The sequence below is a fragment of the Leptonychotes weddellii genome, chromosome 1 (genome assembly GCF_054177405.1).
Source record: "Leptonychotes weddellii isolate Sample4059 chromosome 1, ASM5417740v2, whole genome shotgun sequence".
In the NCBI taxonomy this organism is placed as follows: domain Eukaryota; kingdom Metazoa; phylum Chordata; class Mammalia; order Carnivora; family Phocidae; genus Leptonychotes; species Leptonychotes weddellii.
This window is the reverse complement of record NC_138369.1, coordinates 58640864-58664255: the sequence shown is the minus strand read 5'-3', so window position 1 is coordinate 58664255 and position 23392 is coordinate 58640864. Positions and strand designations below refer to the sequence as shown.

The 23392-nt window shown below is 47.1% G+C and overlaps 2 protein-coding genes and 2 long non-coding RNA genes across 5 annotated transcripts in view; 2 read left to right on the top strand and 2 right to left on the bottom strand.

Annotated features, from left to right (window-relative positions):
• Nucleotides 1-586, bottom strand: part of RPL14 (ribosomal protein L14) — a 145296-nt gene extending 144710 nt beyond the window's left edge. Inside the window, exon 1 of the mRNA XM_081824771.1 lies at nucleotides 581-586. Coding sequence (XP_081680897.1) covers nucleotides 581-583 — 3 coding nt within the window. The 5' untranslated portion in view covers nucleotides 584-586. The remainder of the gene's footprint in view (nucleotides 1-580) is intronic.
• The window catches only part of LOC115944795 (uncharacterized), an 89442-nt gene that overhangs the window by 28454 nt on the left and 37596 nt on the right, over nucleotides 1-23392 (top strand). The window contains exon 2 of the long non-coding RNA XR_014146461.1: nucleotides 17415-21653. This is a non-coding gene — a long non-coding RNA (uncharacterized LOC115944795). The remainder of the gene's footprint in view (nucleotides 1-17414; nucleotides 21654-23392) is intronic.
• MYRIP (myosin VIIA and Rab interacting protein) overlaps nucleotides 2671-23392 on the bottom strand; it is an 86680-nt gene continuing 65958 nt past the window's right edge. The window contains exons 8-13 of one of the 2 annotated variants that reach the window (XM_081824749.1): nucleotides 19386-19580; nucleotides 12325-12486; nucleotides 8089-8193; nucleotides 7916-7976; nucleotides 6287-6405; nucleotides 2671-4890 (exon numbers count right to left, since the gene is read on the bottom strand). In XM_081824749.1, coding sequence (XP_081680875.1) covers nucleotides 4858-4890; nucleotides 6287-6405; nucleotides 7916-7976; nucleotides 8089-8193; nucleotides 12325-12486; nucleotides 19386-19580 — 675 coding nt within the window. In that variant the 3' untranslated portion in view covers nucleotides 2671-4857. Of the gene's footprint in view, nucleotides 4891-5990; nucleotides 6406-7915; nucleotides 7977-8088; nucleotides 8194-12324; nucleotides 12487-19385; nucleotides 19581-23392 lie in introns of those variants that run through there. The other variant, XM_081824744.1, reaches the window with a different exon arrangement.
• On the top strand, nucleotides 8189-16983 carry LOC145722306 (uncharacterized). Its single transcript, XR_014146468.1, has 3 exons — nucleotides 8189-10903; nucleotides 10934-16340; nucleotides 16390-16983. It is a non-coding gene; the product is annotated as an uncharacterized LOC145722306 (long non-coding RNA).

Below are 23392 nucleotides of genomic sequence, written 5' to 3'. Positions count from 1 at the left end.
AAACGCATTTTTCAGGGAGTGAATCGGTTAGTCATTCCTGTGTAATAAACTACTGCCAATCTCAGTGGTTTAAAAGAGGGATGGTTTATTCTTGCTCATATGTCTAAAGGTTGGTGGGGTGGATCTGCTGATCTCACTCAGCTGTGCTCAGCTGAGCTTGGCCGCAAGCCACAGGTTGGTTGTCTGGGTCTGTTCCTTGGACAGTGGGCTGCCTGTGGCATGTTCTCAGAATGGCAAAATGTAAATGGACAAACCCAACTCCACAAACATATTTCAAAAAGCCCTTTATGTAGCTCTTTGCTACTATCTTATTAACCAAGGCAAGTCATGCGGCCAAGTTCAAACCAAGGGTTGGAGAATGTTTGTATTCCCCCCCCAAGTTCATATGTTGAAACCTAACCCCTCAGGTGATGGTGTAAGGAGGTGGGGCTTTTGGGAGGTGATTGAGTCACGAGGAGCCATTCTCACAATTGGGATTAGTGTGATTTTAAAAGAGGCTCCAGAGAGATCCCTTGCCTGCTTGCAGGCGAGGGCACAGTGAGAAGCTGACAGTCTGCAACAGCTTCCGGCCGCCCCTGGCCATGTTGGCGCCCTGGTCTTGGATTTCCAGCCTCCAGAACTATGAGAAATAATTTCTGTTGTTTATGAACTGCTTGGTCTCTGGAATTTTGTCAAAGCAGCCCAATGAGCTAAGAGAAGTATGCTCCACCAACCATAAGGCAAGTCACATGGCCAAGCCCAACGTCAAGCGTAGTGCGCTCCTCCCAGAGTCAGGGTGCAAAAGGAGTGCGTATTTTAGAGCAATGATCTTTTCTACTGTCGGTAGGAAGAGTGAGGCACAGCATTTTGCCTAAGTCATGGTGCAGATATTTGAATGATTTTTCTTTTTTTAAAGATTTTATTTATTTGACAGAGAGAGAGACACACACACACACACAGCGAGAGAGGGAACACAAGCAGGGGGTGTGGGAGAGGGAGAAGAGGCTTCCCGCTGAGCAGGGAGCCCGATGATACGGGGCTCGATCCCAGGAGCCTGGGATCATGACCTGAGCCGAAGGCAGACGCTTAACGACTGAGCCACCCAGGTGCCCCTGAATGATTTCTTGTCCTAAGAAAAAGTACCTATAATATACTATATATACATCTATAATATATATACCTATAACACTATAGTACCTCTAGTACTCCAGGATTCTGCTGAGTTTCCTCATGGGTTATTTCATTTAACCTTTTTTTTTGTTTTTGTTTTTTTTCATTTAACCTTTTAACAACACTAGGAAGATTTTTATAACCCATCTCCCATATAAGGCGATAGGCCACAGAGCTAGTAAATGGAAAGTCTTAAGAGTGGAGCCTAGTTTTTTCTGGCAGCCTTCAAGTGCTTTGACTATTAGGTCACATTATTATTTATTTATTTTTTGGTCATGGCAAATCAAGCACTTATCTCTTAGGGGAAAATATCATGGCTACACTGTTCCCATTTACCCCAGAAGCAAGAAGAGCTGTAAATTTTCTAAGAGTATAGCTGCCCTTCAGTCTTGATATTCAAATTGTTGGCTCAAATAGGTTCTCTTGAATATTCAGATTGATGAGGCAGATTGGTTGCTCAGCAATGCTTTGGGGGCTTCTGGGTTAGAGAGGTGGAATGCTCCTGCCGCTAGAATGTGACTGGACTGTCTTTACTGCCTTACATATCTGGCTATCCTGTGGGGGTGGGGCCAGGGGGAGGGAGGATGGAGAAACCAGGAATTCCAGCCAGAAAATGCTGCCTGAAGAGGACCTCCGATGGGCCTACTGATGTTTTCCTCCCCCCATCTGCAATGCCTTGTCCACCTAAATGTTAGCCTGTTTGCTTTTAATGCTTAGCAAATACTGTTGTGCCAGGCACATGAATAGTCATGTAGAGAAAGGTAGACTGAGCGCTGGGGATGACTGGGTGAATCCCATGCTGTGTCTTAACAGGTGATTCTGATGCCCACTCAAGTTTGAGTACGACCGTATTAGGCCACCAGGTGGCGAAGGCCCGTGGCTTCCATTCGTGTTATTCTTCTCTCATTCACTTCCGGTCGGAGGAGAGTTCCTACTCCTCCTTGGGGATGGCAACGTCCAGTGTCTGGGCAGGCCAGCCTCAGAGAGGCCACAGTTGCCACTGAACCTGTGAAAGACTCTGGGAGAGTCACAGTCCTGCTTCCTGCATAGCTACCCCATCCCTGCAGAGACTGGCAGGGGCCTCTCCGCTCATGTGCAGGCTTACCTCCAGGGTCCCAGGGTCCTCAGCCTTGGCACTGTTCACATTTTGCGTGAGATAATTCTCGGTTGCGGGTGGCCATGCATTTTAGGATGTTTAGCAGCATCCCCGGCCACTATCCACCACATGCCAGTAGCAACCCCCCACCAAGTTATGACAATCAGAAAGGTCTCCTGAGGGATAAACCCACACTGCTCCCCTCCTGCCCCCTGCTTTGAGAACTGCTGGTCTTATACTGGGGAATTCTGCTCTCAGGACAATGAACAATGGAGAAGCAAGTGGTGTAACTGGAAAGAATGGGGGTGGGGGGCAACACTAGCTTTGAATGTCGGTAGCTTTGAACAGTAGCTTTGAACGTTCTTTCCCTGTCCCCTCTGCACTCCCAGTCCTCCCCAACCCAAACAACCACACACCCACAGACATTATTTTTCATAAATGACTTTTACTTCTTTATCATTTCTCTTGACAGTAATTCTTGGCAATATGCACATAACATGAAGGCAAGCATAACTTTCAGAAGTCATCAAAGATATGGTCTTATTGTCCTCATTTTCTTAAACCATCAAAATATTTTCATTTATAAAAATTAATCTAAAATATATATTGACACTGAAGATCAAAATCACTTGATGACAAAATAATTCTTCTGAAACTATAACATATGCTTATGGTTTTTAATAGTAAATTAAATCTTTGCACTCATTTGGCACAAGGAAACCTTTATAAAATTTCAAATGCCATAGAGCAGGGTTCTTCTTTTTTTGTTGTTTTTTGTTTTTGTTTTTTGCAAGGCTTACACAGTACACATTTTTGTCAAAGAAAACTGAGTATTTTAACACTGTAACACAACAGTAGTTGCTTTTCATGCCTCTTAAAGAAAACATTCTATTTGGAACTCAGATCTTTTTTTGTTGTGTTTTTAAAATTTGTATTTGTCTGCTTTGAGTCACACCAACAGAACAAAAAGCCAAAGACTTACTTTATTTCAAAGGAGTCATTTCTGTGGGATAACACATACACAGCATCAGCACGGAGTATCACTGGAAGATAGGTAGACCCCCATCAGGAAGGGATCATAACACACATCTCAGCAGCAAATCAGGTCTGGGAATGTGTGTAGCAGCAAAAGAATGTAGAAGTTGAAACAAACACGCAGTGAGGCTTTTGTGGGGCATTCCAATTAGACTTAGTTTCAAGGTGTGACTTTAGCAAACTAATCTCTCTGGTCCCCTCCGTTTCCAAATCTGAAAAATGGGGATACCTACCAAAGACGGTTGCTCTAACGATTAAAAGTAGAAGGAATTGCCTCCCTGAAAGCAATCGCTTAATAAATTTCGGTCAAACTTGCCTCCCATCATTTGCTTCCTTAGATTCAGAATGTCTCAGGGACAGATTTAAGAAAGGTTGTAAATGCTCAATTCATTGTGCGAAATTCCATTCCACTTGCCTTTATACGTACACTCTACATAGTCATGCATTTGAGACCACCAACGTGGAGCTCGTGTCAGCTCTTGTGTCCATTAAATTCAGTTTATCCTTGCTTTTTTCATGCCTGTAAGTTTTCCCAAGGCGATTCTTTAACCAGGTTTACCTTTAAGGTCATTCTACTTCTTTTGCTGAATATTTATCGGGAAATAAATTTTCTCACGTGGTTATTGTCTGCAAGAATCCATTTACCTAAACCCCATTAGACGGGGACGCGCGGTAATTGGCTAACCCGCATCATGTGGATTCCGGACAGTGCCCTAAAGTTAAGTCAGTGTTGAGGCTTTCTCAAGCTCCCCTCCCCTTCAGAGTGGGGAAACTATCAGTAAGTCCAGGGAAGAGCCCTGAACTCTCAATGAGACCTTGTTTCAGATAGACCTGGACATGGCGTGGGTGAGGCCGAGCTTTCCATTTCGTGGCTTGTGATGGCAAAGCGATGGGAATGACTGGTTGACTGGTTATGCCCGGGGGATGAGGGGGGAGGGGGGGAGGGGGTTGGGACTTCCCGGGAAGGAGGTGGCCAAAGGGAGACCTGCATCCTCGCCCGGGTGCACGCTCTCCAAATGGGACAGTCCCGATGGTTCACTACGCGGGGCATTTGCACTTTTTTTCCTTAGCGCTTGGGGGACAAAGATGCTTGTGAGAGATCAGTAAGAACTGATGGTGAATTAAATGATAATACCCATCTCACTTCCTTCCGCCCCCCCCCCCAATAGTTTTCCTTTGGACAAATAACTGTTGACACGTACTTCTAGTTCAATCAGAAGGACCAAAAAAAAAAAAAAGAGAGAGAGAGATCTTAAAGACAACAGAGAGTGGCAAAGCGGACAGGGAAAAGATGCATCTTGTGCACACGGCGCTCTGCTGTTGGAAGCCCGCGGCGCGGCTGGCTGTCTCGGATCCCCCTGCGAGCCTAAGGCAGAGCGCGGGCAGGACCGCAGTGCGCAAGTCCGGGACTGCTTTCTGGGTGAGGTATCGGGACAGCCCTGGGCAGCGGCGCACCGTGGCCTCCCCCAGGCCCTCTCCTCGGGTGGGAATCCGTACGGTATTCGATGGCTGTTGGGTCAAGGCACTGTCGTGTACGGCCGGAGGCAGTGGGTCACTGGCAGTGGAGTCCCGGGGCGCTAATACGTCACAGCCGACTCCGGAGCGGGCTCCTGCGGGGAGACAGTGAGTGCGCCGTCCCTGCTCCAGACTCGATCCCCGCCCCGCCCCCCCCCCCCGTCAAAAAAGAGCGAACAATTCAGGGGCATTTACTACCCTTACAATGTCACGTGGCCACCACCTCTATCCAGTTTCAAAGCCCACCAAAACCTCTTACCCGCCAAGCGGTGTCTCCCTCCCCCCACAGCCCTTGGCGACCACTAATCTCTGCTCTCTCTCTCTGAAAGGTAATGTTTATAACGATCTTATTTATAACAGATTCCTTCCCTGGCCCTAATGGTCTGCCCTTTGAAGTGCGATAAATGCAGCGTTTTAGCTCTTTAAAGTAACAGCCCGGAGCAAAGTAATTGGACTTGAAAAGGTCAGGGGTCATGGCTGAGCAGTGAAGAAAAAGCAGTGGGCAGCGCTGTTGCCACTCGGTAACCCCAAAGGGCATGGCCACCATTATGCCATTACTTGGGGCTCCTGCACTCAGGGGACAGGGACCATGAGGGGGAGGAAAAGGAAGGGAGGGATGGGTGATGCGTAAAAGGCAGCAGAGTAAACTTGCCCTTGCTTCAATCTTGTCACCCACCCCCCGTCTGCCCTCAGCATAATGGTACCACTGAGGCAGTGTAGCTGGATTAGCCCTTCCCATAGAAAAAGCGCCTAGCATAGGTAGGTGTTTGGTCAAACGATCCGTTAGCCCTCTTTACAGGCTCTCCAGAGTTTGTGCAAATTATCTCCTGTCCCTTCCTCTGCATTTAGGGGCAGCTGTTGACTTTTTTTTCAGGAACACAACAAGTAATTAATGGCTAACAAGAAATTTAAGGAAGAGTGAATATGGATCAAAAACAGGATAAAAACTCTGACACCTCAACCAGACCTTACATTCCTATGTATGCATTTTTAGTTCTCTCTTTTTTTTTTTTTTAAAGATTTTATTTATTTATTTGAGAGAGAGAGAACACATGAGAGGGGATAGGGTCAGAGGACGAAGCAGACTCCCTGCCGAGCAGGGAGCCCGATGCGGGACTCGATCCAGGGACTCCAGGATCATGACCTGAGCCGAAGGCAGTCGCTTAACCAACTGAGCCACCCAGGCGCCCCTGCATTTTTAGTTCTCTCATATCAAACCCTACAAGGAACTGGATATATAGTTGTGAGGATGTATCCACGTATCAAAGAGGTTAGCAATACCAGGCAGGGTGCTCATCACTTCTCATTGCACACCGCGCCCCCCCCCCCCCGTTCCCCGTACTCCCCCCACGTCCCCAACCAACAGACCGTGAGATCATGCAGGAAGGATGCTTCCTGGGGCTCTGATGGGGGAGCTGCGGACAGAAGGGCTACAGAATGGAGGCCCCATCTACAGTGCAAGCGATGGGCATTGAGACACAGCTGACTTACCATCAAATCCTTGGTGGTGCTTTTCCTTTCATTAGTCCTGTTTGTCGAGGAGCCTTGGAGAACGAAGTTGCAGTTAAATGTTTTCATGGTGGTCACTGAAGATGCCTCCATGTTTTCAGCTAAAAGGAAACAAATGGAAATAAGTGATACCCAGAAGCTGGGCTGAGTGTTGAGGAAGAAAGACCAGGTGTCCCCATGACCCAGATTTTGGTTCTAGATTTGGCATCTCATTCCAGTCCACAGGTCTGACTGCAGAAGCTTTTAATTTTGTGTTTATTTTTATGATATGCACCAAACAAATTCAAGAATCATTCACGGCTTTCCAGGAAAGGGTAGCTTGGAGATAATCCACCATAGTTCATAAATTCCTTTTTTTTTTTTTTTTTTAAGTAGGCTCCACGCCCAGCATGGAGCCCAATACAGGGCTTGAATTCATGACCCTGAGATCAAGACTTGAGTTGAGATCAAGAGTCGGGTGCCTAACTGACTGAGCCACCCAGGTGCCCCATCTATAGTTCATAAATTCTTATTTGCGATTCTGGAATATAAAAGGCTCTAAAAGTTGTAAATCCTTAAAACTTTAGGGCCCAAACTGTCCAATGGCAAAACCTGACTTACACTGACATATGGCCATTTAAAATCCTTGTCCATCCCACTGAGAGTAAACATTCTCTTGTTAATGTGTTTATCAGATGCTGCCCCAGACACCACGGGGAGGGGGCTGTTAGGAATTATACTATACAGGTACCATATGACCTTTCTAATGTCCAAGGCATTCTTGAAACATATACTTATCCAAGGGTTTCAAATAAGGGACCACGGATCTGTAATACATTGTAATTGTATGGGGTTTTATGGATTCAATAAATGCTGAACAAAGAATGATGGAGCCAAGACTCAAACATATCTTCTGACTGTCTACTCTTCTGATCTGTAGACCTAAAGTCCTAGTTTGGTACGATCATATGTGGCTCCTGAATCCAGGGAAATTGTTGAAAACGCCCAGTGGAGGAGGAGGACAACACCAGCATCGCTGGAATCCCTTGTGGGTTGCTCGTTGTGTTAGATGCCTCTGGTGCCCTGCCCACATTTCCCTGACATCACCACACATTCTGGCATCCAGCACCTTCCAACAGCATGCTTCTGTAAGCACCGTCACTCTCTCTCGGCTCATGCACGGGGTAGGGCAGAAGTACCAGGGAATTAATGCCTCCCCCCAGTACATGTCAGGGGATGACAGCTGAGAGTTGAAATCCTCATCTTCCTATTCTTTGGGCGGGAAACTCTGAGGTGCAGTCGATACTATCTCCCTGAAGTCCTCAGGCGGGATTTAGCCTCATTTGCCCAGAGAAATAAACTACGAATTAAATTGCACTGCATTGACTTAATTTCCTTCCCTGAATCATTTCTCGCTTCTCCTACCAGTGTTTCTTGGAATCACTTCCCAAATCCCATCCTTGTCCTGGGGTCTGCTTCTTAGGGGGATTCAAGATAAAATTCTTCACAAGAGCACTTCTGGGTGAGAACTCCCCATTGGGTCTGATCCTCAAACTCAAATCACTGAGTCACTGAAAGTAAGTAAGTCAGGCTTAATTCTTTGGTAGCTCTGTGGTTTTACTGTAAGCACACCTTTTACTGGTGGGGCAGGCAGTTTCCTCCTCTGCTGCCTTGATGTGTCTATGGTTTGTACCTACAACAGAACACAGCAGTCAACACACCTTTCGCAAAGCCAAAGATATTTTATCTTCTAAATATTGCAGGTCGTGCAATATTCCAACAGAGGAAATGAGGGACAAACGCACCTGGTTCCTTTGCTTCTGATCTCGTTTTCTTGTGAGGCGCACACAGGGTGCTATGTTTAATCCTGCAATGGTCAGGGCTGAAATCCGGCTCTCGATATCAGAGATCTTAATGCAACAGAAAGAATCAGTAGGGGAAAAGCACAGGTGGGGGGAATCTGTGTTAAAAGTGACAGGAATCTATAATGAACAAATTTGCTTTGATGTATGCTCGTTCATTCATTCATTCAACTTCTTTTTTTTTTTTAAAGATTTTATTTTTTTAAGTAATTTCTACACTCAATGTGGGGCTCAAACTCACAACCCCGAGATCAAGAGTCGCGTGCTCCACCGACTGAGCCAGCCAGGTGCCCCTCATTCGTTCAACTTCTACCAAGCCCTTCTCTATCTAGTGCTGTAGTAAGAAAATAAAACACAGGCCTTCCTTTGTAAATTTACATGTCTAGTTTGATAGCTCTAGAGTATATCAACACCCTTGTCAGGGATATGTCTCTAGAGATAAGTGGAAGCCCGTGGCATAATGGGAACCCCAGCCCAGCATGGTGGGGAGAGGGGAGGGAGGTGATCAGGAAGGCTTCCAGAGTGGGCCACACTTGATGCGAGCCTTGAAAGGCAAGTATGATTTATAGGTCCTTCTTTGTTCTTCCGTGACTCCATGAACCAAAACCACAGCACCAGCTCTTAGGAGGGAGGCCGAGGAGTCCCTGGTTCAAGTCCATTTCTTTCATTAAAAGGACGAGTGCCTTGAGAAACTCTCTTTTCTCTCTGGGCATCAGTTTCCTCGACTATAACATCAGAAGATCAGAGAGAGTTCAGATTACTTTTCAAGAGTCTTAAGGCAGATTCAGAGAGCAAGAGCCCAGTCAGTGCCCAGAAAGAACCCTAACCCATCCATGTCCCCAGGGATGAAGAAGACATAGTCCCTGCTCTTAGAAATTAATTAATATGTGCTATCACCATGCTAAGCATTTATCATTCATAAACCTATGACATAGGTACCATTCTCTTGGTTCTATAGATGAGGAATCTGTGGCTCAGAGGGATGAGTAACACAGCCAACATTTCACAGCTGGTCTGGGGCAGAGCTCCGAATTCCTGCCAGTCCTCGTGCTCTTGCCACACTGCCACATTCTAAGAGGATCTGCAGAGGCCTGGCGTGGGGGACACGGGGAGAGGCAGGAACAGGCTAGCGGAATGGAGGGAGCAGGTGGGGATCACAGCTGTCCTGGGATCTCCGGACACAGCCTGAGTGCTGCCAGGGCATCAGACAGGGAAGCTGAAAGTCGGCCAGCAGCCAGTGTGTGGGGCCCCTGAGGTCTCTGCCACTTCCCCTACCCCTCCATTCCCTTGAGCTGCTCAGGACAAATTCAAATTCTGCTGTCATTTACTGAGGACCTCTTCGGACAAAGCCTATTGGGACAGATGTTACAGAAGTGCAGAGAGAAGGACTGAAGGGTCGGCGAATATGGGAGCTGCTTCCCCTCACCCCAAGCGCAGGCAGTCTTGGTCAGAAGAGGAAGAGGAGGAGGGCAGAGGCCAAGGCTGTGGCAACTGGTGAAATACTCCAAGCTGTCCAGCAGCCGGCTCCCAGGGGAGACACCGTGCAGCCCCTGCCCCTCCCTGGCCCCCAGATGCCTTCTTGTTCTGACTCCTCACATTTCATATTGAAAGCTACATTCCTTTGGCTCATAGACCAGTAACCTGAACAGGCCCCTGAGAAAAGCTGCAGGCTAAACTTTTATCAGTCATGTGCAGCTGGTGTGGATTAGATGCCCATGTTCTTTCCTGGAAGCAGTTTCGATGGAGGGCCTTGCTTGGCAGGCCCTGAGAGAGAGGTCACTGGGAGAGCAAGCTGCTCACCTCCTGATTTGCTGACCGGCAGGCTCTGGAATAAGAAGGGGTTAAGTTTTTGAGTTTTAGTTCCTAGGGCAAAGGCCAGAGAAAGAGGAAAGAAGGCTACCAAGGGCTGATTTTGCCTACATTTTGCTCTCTCTCTCTCTTCTATCTACCTAGTTATGTTCCACTTCATTCCTGAGACTGCATACCCAGTGATCCTTACACTTGCTAGAGGGGATGACTAATTCAGCTCTGAGTTTCCTGGGAGCCAAAGCAAAGAGATCAGTGTAGGATTCTATGTCCACAAGACAAAGGCCCAGTGCTCAGAAGAAGAGCTTTTCCTGATACTGAGAGTTAAGAGAGACCTTCCCCAGGAAGCTCACAGAGATGATGTTGCACGAGACAGTGGACAGCACAGCAGCACACCCCCCACCCCATGGCTCATCCTGCAGTCTCCCAAAGCACCGGGCAATCCTGTGCCAAAGGTAAACTCCAAGGTGAGAGAGTCCCTAGAGTCTGACCTAATCCAAGAACAAGTTTAGCGTATCTACCCTCCTCAGTGGGGACAACTTGGGATGAAACAGACAACAGGGAGCACGAGGCTTCATTCTCTGGTGGCAGGAAGGCAGTAGGGGGAGTCTCCATGGTACTGAGGATTCCCACATTGTGAAGATCCATAAAACTGAAGGCAATGTTGACAACCTCCCTTGCAAATTAAGGACTACAATTTGCAAGTGGATATGTGTCTGATGGCAGGACAAGCACATTTCTCAGAAAACCACACAGCACAGACTGGTGAAGATTGTGGCTGTGAGGTCAGAAAGACAGGTTCAAGTCCTGGCTTCATCACTCTTTAGAGATCTGACCTTGGCAAGTGGTTTAACCTCCCTGAGCCTCAGGCCCCCCAGAAATAAAAGGGGAAGATAACAGTAGCTATGTTACAGAGTTGCTGAAAGGATTAATTACAATAATGAGGTCAGGTGTCGTCAGGTACAACTCGTGGTACAACCAGGTCAGGTACAACTCGTGGCACCAAGTAAGGCTCACTGAACACTAGGCATTATTGATCACATTACTGTCATATTTAAAAATGTATAAAGACCAGGCCCATTCAAACACATAGAACATGGGCATTTTGGACTCCAGGATTTTCTGCCATAAAACATGGCTCCAATAATTTAAGACTAGAAATATCTAGAGCAGGAATAACTATCCAGTAAAACCGTGCCAAACACCCATAAATGATATTACTTCCTGCTAAACCACTCAGGAAGTATTTGCCGCAAAGTATACCCCCAGAAAACAAATGGGATTTGATTCTACTGTATATAATTTTGATCATATATTGATTAAATGTTGGGTGGAAACCAACATTCCATTTCTGGAAAATAATTTGTATTTGAGGAGAGATGGTCTTCAGCCATTCTTGCTGATAATGAATAGTCGACAGGGCTATGTGCAATGAGACCATTCCTAGCATGTCGCATTAACTCATCCACAGGGTGGAGAATGGGCGCCCTCCCATTCTCTAGAGTGCTTGATGCTGCCAGTAGTGGTAGGGATTTTTGACTCTCTAAAACAAAAATATTTATTTAAAAAATAATTACCACTCGAGATCATCATCTTCTCTATCCATAGGTGGTTTCCATTGGCCCCAGGTCCCCTAGGATGCAGTTTTAAGATGCAAGGCCTATAGAAATATTACTGAACCAGAGGTCTATACTGAGCGTATACCATAGAGACCAGCATGTCTCATGGACCCCAGGCTGAGAATCAGCGACTTAGTCCACAGTCCATTCCAATCCAGAGTCAGAGGCCATGGGAATACCCATGTAAGCTTCAAACCAGTGTCTTCACAAAGTTACAAATAACATCATTTCGATTCTGAATCGGCCATATCTAAATCATGCGAAATACTGGTCTGAGAAATCCACACTTTTAATTTCATTCATTTATTCACCCCATTTTTATTGAGTGCCAAACCCATGTCCGGTATTACAGTAGGCACTGGAGTTACTGTGCTAAGCTAGGCAGCTGTAGTCTTGTCCTCATGGGGCTTTTAGTGTATAGAGGGGGAAACTGGCATCAAGTAAGTCATCAACCATGTGATCAAGGTTAGGGAAGGATGGTCTTGGGATGGAATGGGGACCTGTTTGGCCAGGAGACCCACCTGTGGGTCAGGGATTTTGTCCAAGAGGAAGGTGCCATAGGTTTAATGAGAAATCTGATATATTATCAAGGCTGTCATTTTTAAAAAGGAGGGTTTGGTGGAACCCACCCAAAAGGACCGTGCAAGCATGCTAGAGAACTGATAGAAAGGCTCTGCAATCATTCTTGTGGAAGATGGGGTGCCCTCTCCCCTTTCACGATGGTGCTCCATCTGGGCAGAGAGGGAGTTCTTACCTGGAGCTCAGCATGGTGAACCTGGGCTGCTGCCGTGGCCACCTGGTCCTCCAGGTCTGCCAGTTCGGTCTCATCGGTGCCACTGTGGATGCGGCGGGCGGCACCCTCCAGTTCATTCAGCTGGCCTTCCAGTCCATACACGGTGCCTGCCGCCAGGTACACCTGCAGAGGAGGTGCAGCTTCTGAGCTCAGGTTTTGGAACCGGGACCGGGGCTGGGGGTTCCTTTCAGGGCACCCTGGCAATTCAGGGCAGTGACAGAGAACCAGGCTCAGCACTGGGGGAAAAGTCAGGGAATGCCCCCATTTATAAACATTCTTCACACTGAAATGGTAGCATGAGGTCTTACCACCCCCTCACTGTCAACCACACTTACCCCCCCAAACTTTCCTGCAAGAAAAAGCAACTTCTTTTTTTTTTTTTTTAAGATTTTATTTATTTATTTATTTGACAGAGAGAGAGAGCGATAGAGGGAACACAAGCAGGGGGGGTGGCAGAGGGAGAAGCAGGCTTCCTGCCGAGCGGGGAGCCCGATGCGGGACTGAATCCCAGGACCCTGGGATCATGACCTGAGCCGAAGGCAGACGCTTAACGACTGAGCCACCCAGGCGCCCTGAAAAAGCAACTTCTAAGTCTTGAAAATATGATAAAATCGTCCAGAGGACGTGGCGTCAGCTACATAAATTTCAAATTTGTCCAGTGACTGTAACAACCATAGTGCCAAGACAGAAGACACAAAGAAAAACTCATGATGTGATTTTTCCAAGAAAAATCTTGGTTGGCATTTGGCAACTGGAAAAAATCCAGAAAGCATAAAAGAGATAAAATTAATTTAAAACAATGACACATTTTGAGTGAATTATCTCTGATTGATGACCTTCGGCTTGCCTGAAGCAGGTTAAGAGCGTTAAGATGAACCTGCAATGTGTAGTAGGAAAACAGTTTATTTCTTAGAAAATTGTGCAATGTTGAAAGAAACAAGACAGTTTTTAAAGAGCCTTTGAAAGTTAAAGAGAGAATCAGATAAAGGGAATAATCTGAGGAAAAATTAAAGGCAGAAAAATTTGACTCATGAGTTTATAAGGCGATTGCCGTAAAAGGGGGCAAACAGTAGGTACAATCGTTGCAGTAATTCAGACTGAGGGATGCCGGCCACGGTGAGCGAAACAAATGTCCTTCAGCCTAAGTAGTAATGTGATGCAACAACCAACTACATGGAAGGAGATTGATCCAAAGAAGCTAATTACTTAACGAGAGGTTTTTGAAATTTAATCAACATATGTAAAGCTCTAAACATGTAATCACAGCAATTTAGAGTCGATCTGAATGAAAACACACGGTCACACACGCTCTTTTAACTGGAGTTAAAAATAAAACTGTTAGGATAAGCCAAGAGCTTGTGCACACAAGTCATGCCAAGTGTTTTGTACTGAGCGATGCCGAGTGTTTTTGAGGAGGGGAAGAACGCTGAGGTGCTCCTACCCTGTCAGTTCCTTGGCCTGATTCACGCATCTGCATTAAAACTGGCAATTTTACAAAACATTTCAAAGTGGAGCAAAGGCAGGGGCAGGTTTGATGAATGTGCATTTGTGCCTCGCCAGGCACGATGAACTGGGCTGGGGAGCTTCCCGCGGTGACTGACACAGGGGACGCCACGTTAAGTGATCCGTCAGTCAGAGCGGGGTCCTCGAAGCAAATGTCCGCTGACAACTGCCATAGTTCAGTCGGCCCTTAGTTTTGTCCTTCTTTGCCATATGCAAGGATCAGAGAACTTCTGTTTCTAAAAGATCCTCCCAGTTAATGTAAGACATTTATTCTTTGTCTTGAAAACAAGATACGCTTCTTAGTTGTTTGTCACACGAAGGAAATGATGGATCTTTCAAAGCCAGTTGAGGGGAGAAAACATTAAAAATTTGTGTCTTAAAAGTTTTGACGTTGAAAACGTCTCTTCAGAGGAGAAGAAAATTGAGGAAAGAGGGAGGGAGAGACAAGGAGAGACGATAAAAAATGTATTTTGATAAGATAATTTAAAATACAGACTTACAGGGTTGCACAATGAAACAAATTTTGGAATGATTATGTAACCGAAACAAATAATCTCAGTGAGTGTGGCAATGGGGTTAAACAAAACTTGTCTTAACTTTGGTCTCCGGAACCTTGGTTTTCCCAGAACACACAAAACTCAACATCATTACATTATACAGCTGTGTCATCTTAACAGTCTCTTGTTTTGTCTTCAACGTAGTCATCTGCTAATGTTCTTTGCTTTCTCTGCCAAATCAAAGCAATATGAACTAGTTCCAAGCCCTCAGCAAGGCCAGAATATTCCTCTTTGACTCCGTGTTCGCTGAAAGCCTGCTTTCCTGGCACCAGGCGGGAAGGGAAGTTTCCCTTGCTCGCGGCAATCCCTGAGGGGGGCGTTACTATCGCCACCATCTTAAAGAGGAGAACGTTAGGTCCTGGAGGGTGAGTGACTTCCCCAGCCCTCGAAGCTGGGAAGTGACGGAGTTGGGATTTGAGCTCCTGGGGCTGATGTCAGATCCCATGACTTTATCCATCCTGCCTGTGATGCCCTGATACTTAATCTTGCTTGCACCGTTATGACCTTTTACATTTGAAACTCTGACCTGATGGTACTCGAGTTATTGTGGTTATAGATCAACCTGACGTTGGTTCTGTTGCTGGGGGTGAAATAACACAAGTTAACACGCTATAATAATGGAATGTTATTCTAGTCTTAAAACACAATCCATTTGAAAACCATTAACCTGGAATTGCTGGCTGAGTAAAGGCCCCTTTTGGCGAGAACCATGGCTACCATGTCTGTGTAAGTTAGGTCTTCTCCAAGCTCCAGCCACTGATGCCCATGACCCCATGGACTGGCTCCTGGTTCAACTCACCTTCCTCAAAGTGGTTCAAGGGACTAGAACAGGTGTTTCATTAAGGAAGGACTTTGTGGTCAAAGCCTTTAGGGTAAAGAGAATTAAACAGATTTCTTCGCTGCAGGACTTCTCAGAGTCTTTAATGTGCTAACACGTCTCAGTTTTCCTAGAAAGACTATACAGATTGCTGAAACTGATTTGATTTTATAGCATCCCTGTCGGACTTGCCTTCTATGAAACACATTTTGGAGGACCACATCTGGACAGTAATATAGCATTTCTTTGCTTGCTCTTAAAGGCAGAGGACCACTGAAGTAGCCCATCTCCACGTCCTCTCCTGTGCCACGGGGGTGCCGAAAGCCTTGAGAAGGAGGACCAACATCCTCTGCCTGCTCCCAGATTCTGTGGCAGAGCTGGGCCCCCTCATGGGGCAGTTCTACTGTGTCTGCTGCCACCATAGACCCCATGGGATTTGGTGTTGCCAAAAGTTACAGGGCAATGCTAAAAGGGAAGTTGGGGCTGTCCCTGCACTACCTCTGTGCTGGGAATTACGGGGTGCCCCAGGCTGTCGGTCATTTAGCAAAGAAGAGAAGGAGGAAGGTCCTCCGATGGGGGTGGTGGGGGTGTGAGGGAGCCGACTCATTCCTCCCACTCATAACCCTGCATAAATCCACAAGGTGGCCTCTGTGGGTCCCTACTCCTCACACCACGGGTCTGAGAATGGTCTGCCAGTGGTTCTCTTGATCCCTAGATCCATCTTCCACCCTCCTCTGCCCCGCCCTGTTCTCTGTGAGGCTGACCTGTCTGAACCTCATCACCCAGGCTCCCTTGCTGGCTGGGATGGGTTTGGCCAATGGGAGACAACCAGCAGGGGATCAAAGGCAGGAGGAGAGGGAAGTTAGTCTCCCTGCCCCGCTCTCTCTCCCTGTGCGGGCTGCACGGTGACTGCTCCCACTAGGGGGCGCTCCTCCAGGCTCCAGCTCTCCATGGATTACACTGTCCAGGGGTGGGGACCACTCTCCCCCACCCCCCCAACCCCGACTGCCACTCTCTGGGTGCTACAGCATCCCTGAACCATACCCACACCTCAGGGAATAGTCCCTTCCTGAAACTCTGTGGTACCCACTGTTCAGAAGGTGAGAATAAGTCCCTTCCTGAAACTCTGTGGTACCCACTGTTCAGAAGGTGAGAATAAGTATCTCCGTTTCTATTTCTGACATTCCCTGCTCCTCGGCACAAAGGAGCAAGGCAGCGGAGAAAAACGAAGGAGAGCCCTTTAGAACACAGACAGACAAAAAACCCCGGTTTAATTAAATCAGCTGCACCCAGAGGCCAGTTTAAGAATCAGCCCCGCCCCTGGGCTGCTCAGCTGAATTCCATCCTGGAAACCGCAGAGCGAAACCAGCCCCAGGGCTCTGTGATCTTTCTCTCTAAGGAGATAAAGAGAAGAGTCATCCCTTCTCTGACTCAAAACCCCTAGAATTCAAAGGAACGTAGATGGAGTCTCTTCCGAGGTGCAATTTGAAAAGCTGGAAGGGGGAGGGGAGGAGGGGAAGAAGCAGTTAACTCTTTGGGGATCAGGCGAGGCATCTCCCAGGCCTGACCGGGAACAGGGAATTATAACCGCCCCCCGCCCCCGACCTCCTTAGAGCGCAGGTCCCTGCTGGGGTTTCTGACATCTCACATCAGCGGGTAAGTGGATGTGTTTCGACCTGAAAATGTTAAGGAACCCAAGGAAAGAAACGCAGTGGATAATAAAAGGATCTTACAAAATGAAAACTGCCCACAAAGCTATTGCATTTTTCAACATGCCCCTTGCAGGAAAAAAAGGCATGTTGTCTTTGCTTTAAGTGTGCCCTGGGAACCCACTTAATGTGAGTATTTCACGTACTGTATGTTGTTTTTTTTTAAATACAATTACTTGGTAAAACAAAAACACTCCTTTCCTGGTGAACCATATCTTTTTTTTTTTTTAAAGATTTTATTTATTTATTTATTAGAGAGCGAGCGAGAGAGAAACAGCATGAGAGAGGAGAGGGTCAGAGGGAGAAGCAGGCTCCCCGCTGAGCCGGGAGCCCGATGTGGGATTCGATCCCAGGACGCTGGGATCATGACCTGAGCCAAAGGCAGTCGCTTAACCAACTGAGCCACCCAGGCGCCCCCTGGTGAACCATATCTTGACTTTAACTTTTTCCATTCTGTGTGTCCAGGATTAAGGCCATTTTAGGACTATCAGCACTCAAAGAACTGTATTGTAGACATCTTTAAAGAACAGAGACCCTCTACATGAGCAATAAAACATTTCTTCCTAAGTAAAGGGCTTCATTCATCTGAATCATATATCAGGTAAACATTCTTCGAGCACCTCTTTGTCAAGCTCTGGGCAAGGGCTGGGGCTACTCATGTGAAAGACCGTGTTCTGCAGGGATTCATACATCTGATCCTTAATCTGGGGGTGACTGGGTTCCTGCCTCCCTGCATCTCCCCCTCCAATATTTGACAACATCTGGGCACATTTTGACTGTCACATTTTTTTAAACATTTTCTTTTCTTTTAAAGAATTTATTTATTTGAGAGAGAGATTGAGAGAACGAGTGGGAGGAGGAGCAGAGGGAGAAGCAGACTCCCCCCAAAGCTGGGAGCCCACCGTGGGACTCGATCCCAGGACTCTGGGATTGTGACCTGAGCCGAAGGCAGATTCCAAACCGACTGAGCCACCCAGGCTCCCTGACTGTCACATTTTGATGTCACTGGCATCTCATGGGCAGAGGTCAGGGATGCTGCTGAACATCCTTCACCCCCCACAACAAAGAATTATCGAACCCAAAATGTCAATGGTGCCAATCTAATGGGGACAGATGAGTGGACAGAAAGGGCAGCAAAATGAGGTAAGGGGCAGATGGACCTCTACTTAGGTTTTATGGGAATTCCAAGGGAGAGAGTCTTTAACTTTTAAGATAAAGCAACAACTGGCATTTTTTTTAAAACCTTGAGTCGTTTTTGATTTGTTGTTGTTTCAACTTTTTGCAAGAATTGCCTCTACTAACAGTTCCTGATTTCTGAGAACTGTGTTCATGACAGCATCCCACAATCAGGGTTGATTCTGCTGGCTCTGGAAAGATGGAACCCCCTGATTTGATATCACTTCCGTGGGCAGGACTATGCCCCCTGGTGACAGTGACTATGGCCCGAGTGGCTAATGTCCCAATCTCTGTGTCACCCCCTAGTCTGCAGTGTTGGAAAATTCTCATCAGGAATTTATTAAAACACTCAACAATGAGTGTGGATATTGATATGTAAGAATCTGGTACCTCCTTTCTGTCCTCCCAAGTCAGGCTAGAAAAATCCACTACCAGCACACAAGTCTGGAAGCAGGGTAGACCATTTGTGACCTACATTCTGTTGGCAACCACCCCCTTTCCCTGTGGCAGTGTTCCACCTGGATCCCCACGGGATACAGTTCCTGCATCTCCCACCCCTCAAGCTTCGGTGTGCTTTTGTTCCCAGGCTCAGCTGTACAGAGGACTGCTTGGGGATCCTGTAGACACTTCGCTTGCTTGTAGAGACGGAAGAGTCTGCTGGCTGTAGGAAAGGCCAGTTCCTTTGCCTCAGGTCAGGACAACCCTGAGATGCAACTGATACCGCAGAGCTTCCTGCAGGATCAGGTCAAAGATACTCTTTGTCTAAGGTCACACCTTTGTTGGGGCCCCTGAGTGGCTCAGTCAGTTAAGCGTCTGCCTTCAGCTCAGGTCATGATCCCAGGCTCCTGGGATTGAGCCCGGTGTTGGGCTCCCTGCTCAGCAGGGAGCCTGCTTCTCCCTCTCCCTCTGCCTCTCCCCCTGCTTGTGCGTTCCCCTGCCCCTCTCTTTGTCAAATGGATAGATAAAATCTTAAAAAAAAAAAAAAAGGTCACACCTTCACTTGACTTCTTCCCTTCCCCCTGTCTTTCCCCATTCCCTGACCAGCCTCCCTGGGGGAGCACTTCCCTAAGAAATCACTTGCAGGCAAACCCTCACTTCAGGGTCTGCTTCTGGAGAACCCAGCCCGAGCCCCTCCCTGAGAATATATCGGCTGTGGTGGTGGTGTGTATGGTCCTTGCACTGTTCGTGATGGGTTACACCTTCATCAGTTTCTTCTTTGCACCTGCTTGCCCTAGACAGGGAACATCCCCACTGTCTTACGTTTTCTTCCAGAGAAGTCAGCTGCTCATCCAGTCTCGCTTGGTCTGTCCCGAGAGGAAACGTCCCCTTCGCTCTGTCGGGAGGGACAGGTAAGAACTCCCAGGGCCCTGTGGACTCTGCTATCAGCTCCTCTGTGGCATTGATGACTTTCAGGACTTCTGTGGAGATGTTGCAGAGAGAAACAGCAGAATACTTCTGTTTGGTCCAATAACAGAAGGGGACAGAAGACAAGAACAGCACATTAACACTGACATGGAAATTCTGCATCATCATGGTGCTCATCATGAGACTGATTCCATTATAACACACACAAACATCGATGTGCCAAAGGAACAAGAAGCTAAAAAATCTACCCAGCAGGAGCATCTGGAGGAGGCCTGATTTGACGTGGCCTAGCTTCTGTGACTCACACTGAATTATTTGATTCTGTCCCTTCACTGTCCTTCCCCTCCAGGGAAGGAGACCTCAAGGGGAGGCTACTCCATCTCCTGCCCACTGCTGCTGGTTTTATAGCCACACCTCATTTTCTGGATGATATTCTACTTCCTCAACAGAGCTTCAGTCACAGACTTTGTCAGACTACATCCATGGCTGGTCCAGTAGGGAGCTTCCTGGACTGGGCATTATGAGACCTGGGTTCTAGATCTGGCTCTAACTTCATTTAATGATGGGATCTTGACCCAGTTACTGTGTACTTCTGGAACTCAGCTTCATCATCTGTACAGTGAGTCTGTTGGAAGATTCCCTGCAGTGTGTCAGTAGCCCCTGTGTGTTTAGCTCCCACACACCTGTTCTCAAGCCCATTCTCCCTTTGCTCTGCTTGACCATAGAGGCTGAAAGGAGAAACACTCTATTTCCCTCCTCCTTCACTGCCAGGGCAGTCATGTGACACAGTTCTGACCAGTAAGCCTCACAGGAAAGCCTGCCCAGAGGTCTTGATGAAAGCTTTTGTTTTCCTAACCAGGTGAATAGATCCAGCTGATGCTCTCCTTCCCACTCCTGTCTGCCTTGATCACAGGTGTTCAGTTGTGACGAATACCAAAATGCTGAGTAAGCTGGGTCAGAAAGCCTGAAAGGGCCTGGCGCAGAGAGCCGCAGATCAGCTGAACCACCGTGACTCACCCCTTGCCTCTGAACATCTTGTTACATGAGAAAAATAGTCCCCTACCATTGAAGCCACTGTTCGCCAGATTTTCTGTTATTTGTAGCTGAATATATTCCTCACTGACACAAGCTTTTACATTCAGGGCTGAAAATTACAATCAGTTCAGATCTGGGCCAAGGTCATTGATGGAAAGAGGCATTGCAACCACAAAAAATTATCTGCATCTTTGAGTTCATTGGGATATAGAACATAAGCAATAAGCTGGAGTTCAATGTTTCTGGATGGCAATGGTTTCTATCTAGAACCAAGTTTATTTATCCTATCAAAGGGTTTGTAAACTGGAAGCCAAATATTGCCTATTGCTGACCAGGGTGTGTGTGTGTGTGTGTTTACCATTTACCAGTGTGTGTGTGTGTGTGTTTACCATTTACCAGTTTTAATGCCTTTGGAACCTTCTAAGGTATCTTTCTCACTCATATATCCTGGCCAAAATATTAATGATGGCTATGGCTTGATTTTGCAAAGTCTTTTCCTCCAAGTAGATTCTACTTGCTAGAGGATGCTTTTGATACCCTTCCCAATTCACTAGGGAATCGATGTGTTTAAGTGACAAGTCAAAGGCTGAGTCCACAGTCTAGAAGCTGGCTCTGGGCTTCCACGCTGAGGCACATGGTGTTGTATCTGTCAACCTTTGTAGGGTTAGGGCACGTGTGCTCAGAGGGCTCCCCATCCAGCCTGTCTACTCCACAACAGTTGCTTGACTGACCCAAGAACCACACTCCTTTTGGTTCAAGGGACTTTGCTACAAACCCAGACAATTGGGTCTGGGGTGTCGGCAGAATGGGATGGAAGGACAGTGACACAGACCCAGTGGAATAAGGTCAGTGTCACTGGGAACAGCCAGGGTCAATGCTTCACCTGAGGAGAAACTTTCAGGGGCTGTCCCCTGCTCTCCGGGACTCTGTGGCTTGCTCTGGTGGATCGTGAAGACGGACTGGGATTGTGAAGACAGAGTGGGATCGTGAAGACGAACTGGGATTTTGAAGACGGATTGGGCGCAAAGTCATTTTGGCACAAAACAGTTGCCACTATTTGCTTATGTCCATTTCAGAAAAAGTGACGTTGTATGAATGAAAGCAGATTTGTCATCATTCTCTCAGGATGTAAGTTTGTGTTTAGAAACTCTGCCCCTTATTTGGTAAAAAGGGTGTTCTTTGTACATTTTTTGAAAGGAAAGACATGTGACTAAGAGACTCAGAAAAAGACCACAGCACAGTAGAAGGGAAAGTGTGAAAAGTTGCACAGTCTCCAATTAGGACAGGGTCATTAAAGGGTCAGGGTTATTAATGGAAAGGATTTAAGAGGTGCTGAAAAAGGTCCTATGTCCTGACTCCAACTGAACACATCAAAGTGATAAGCTGAGCATCCCTGTTGCTTGGCGGTCATTGTTCATTCTATCCATAAATAGCCTTGTTTGTTCAACCATAGGGGTTGCGAGCTGGAAGCCAAATATTGCCCAGAGGTGTGCTTTTTGACAAGAATGCCTTTCACGAAACACACATTTGCCAATCCTCTGCAATCCCCACACTGTTCCTTCTATGCATTTTATTGGGGGTGGTCTATGGTGTGCAGAGTCTGCTCCAGGTGCTGGGATGAAGAGGAAAATTGATGAAGCCCTCGCCCTCATGGCATGCCTTTAGCCCTACACCAGCCACTTGACACGGGACATACTTCCCTGGCCCCTGAAGGCATCTGCATTTGCCACTAAGTCAGAATGTGGCAGTACCTGGCAGCTGGCGGGAGGAGAGCCCCACAGCTTCACCTGGAAGGTCTGTGGTCTGGGAAAAGCTCTAGACCACTTCAGAACTGACTAGCCTCCAGTTGGGGGAAGTGGCAAAAAAAAAAAAAATATATATATATATATATGAAAACTGGACGAGATCTCTGTCTGGTTGGTGAGCCAGATGGCGGGAGCACTCCCCCCCAAGTCTGGTGGGTGAGCTCTCCATGGGGAAATACCACAATCCAGCAGGCTTTGCAGGGGATCAGAGGCTCCTTGCCCACGACCAAGGACTGGGCTGTTCGCTTGGACATGGGGGTGGGAGTGAACAGTGCACCTACCGGAAGTTGGGATACCTGGGATTTAAGTAGCCGTATGACAGGAGCAGGGTTGCAAACCTCCCTGTTCCTTAGTTTCCTCACTGGTCCAATAAAGGAAATCAGAAGATTTGTTACAGGGCTGACACCGACTTGTTATGTAAATGTCCCCGCTCCATGACCAGTCTAGATTTAAAAGTAGAAAGCACCTTGTACAATTATGTTAAATAAAGTTATATTTAGCACCGGACAGGGTTTTGTTCGGATGAAAAGCTGGTGTGGACGAGGCTGCTGGCAGGAAGCCCTGCGTGTGGGAGAAGTGAAGAGCTAGAGGATCCTTCTGCTTTATTGCTTACAGCCCCACAGAGCCGAGCTGAATGGCACAAACAAAGCACAATTTGAGAGCCCAAAGAGAGCTATAATGGTAGCTGACGGTACTCCAGAGAGTAATTATAAGATGGATTCAATGTGACAGTTTCGTGGGATCAAATAAGGGAGAGGTGAAAGTGTGGACATTAGCAGACAGCCTAGGGGCAACTATACAGAACAGGAAGGGTGGCCTCAAGTGTCCCACAGATAAGGATGGAAATGGCCATGCAGTAACAAGTTCAACCTTCTAGTGATCAAAGACATACAAATTAAATGACAAATTTTATTAAGCGCCAGATACCGGCACGATTCCCTTTTTAAATGCTTGGTGTGTGCCAACATGACTTGGAGAAGCTAGAGCATGGTTTCGGTGGTTGAGCCACCATGGGATCTGTTTGCTCTGAGACACCCACCTGTCTCGGTCTCCCAACCACTG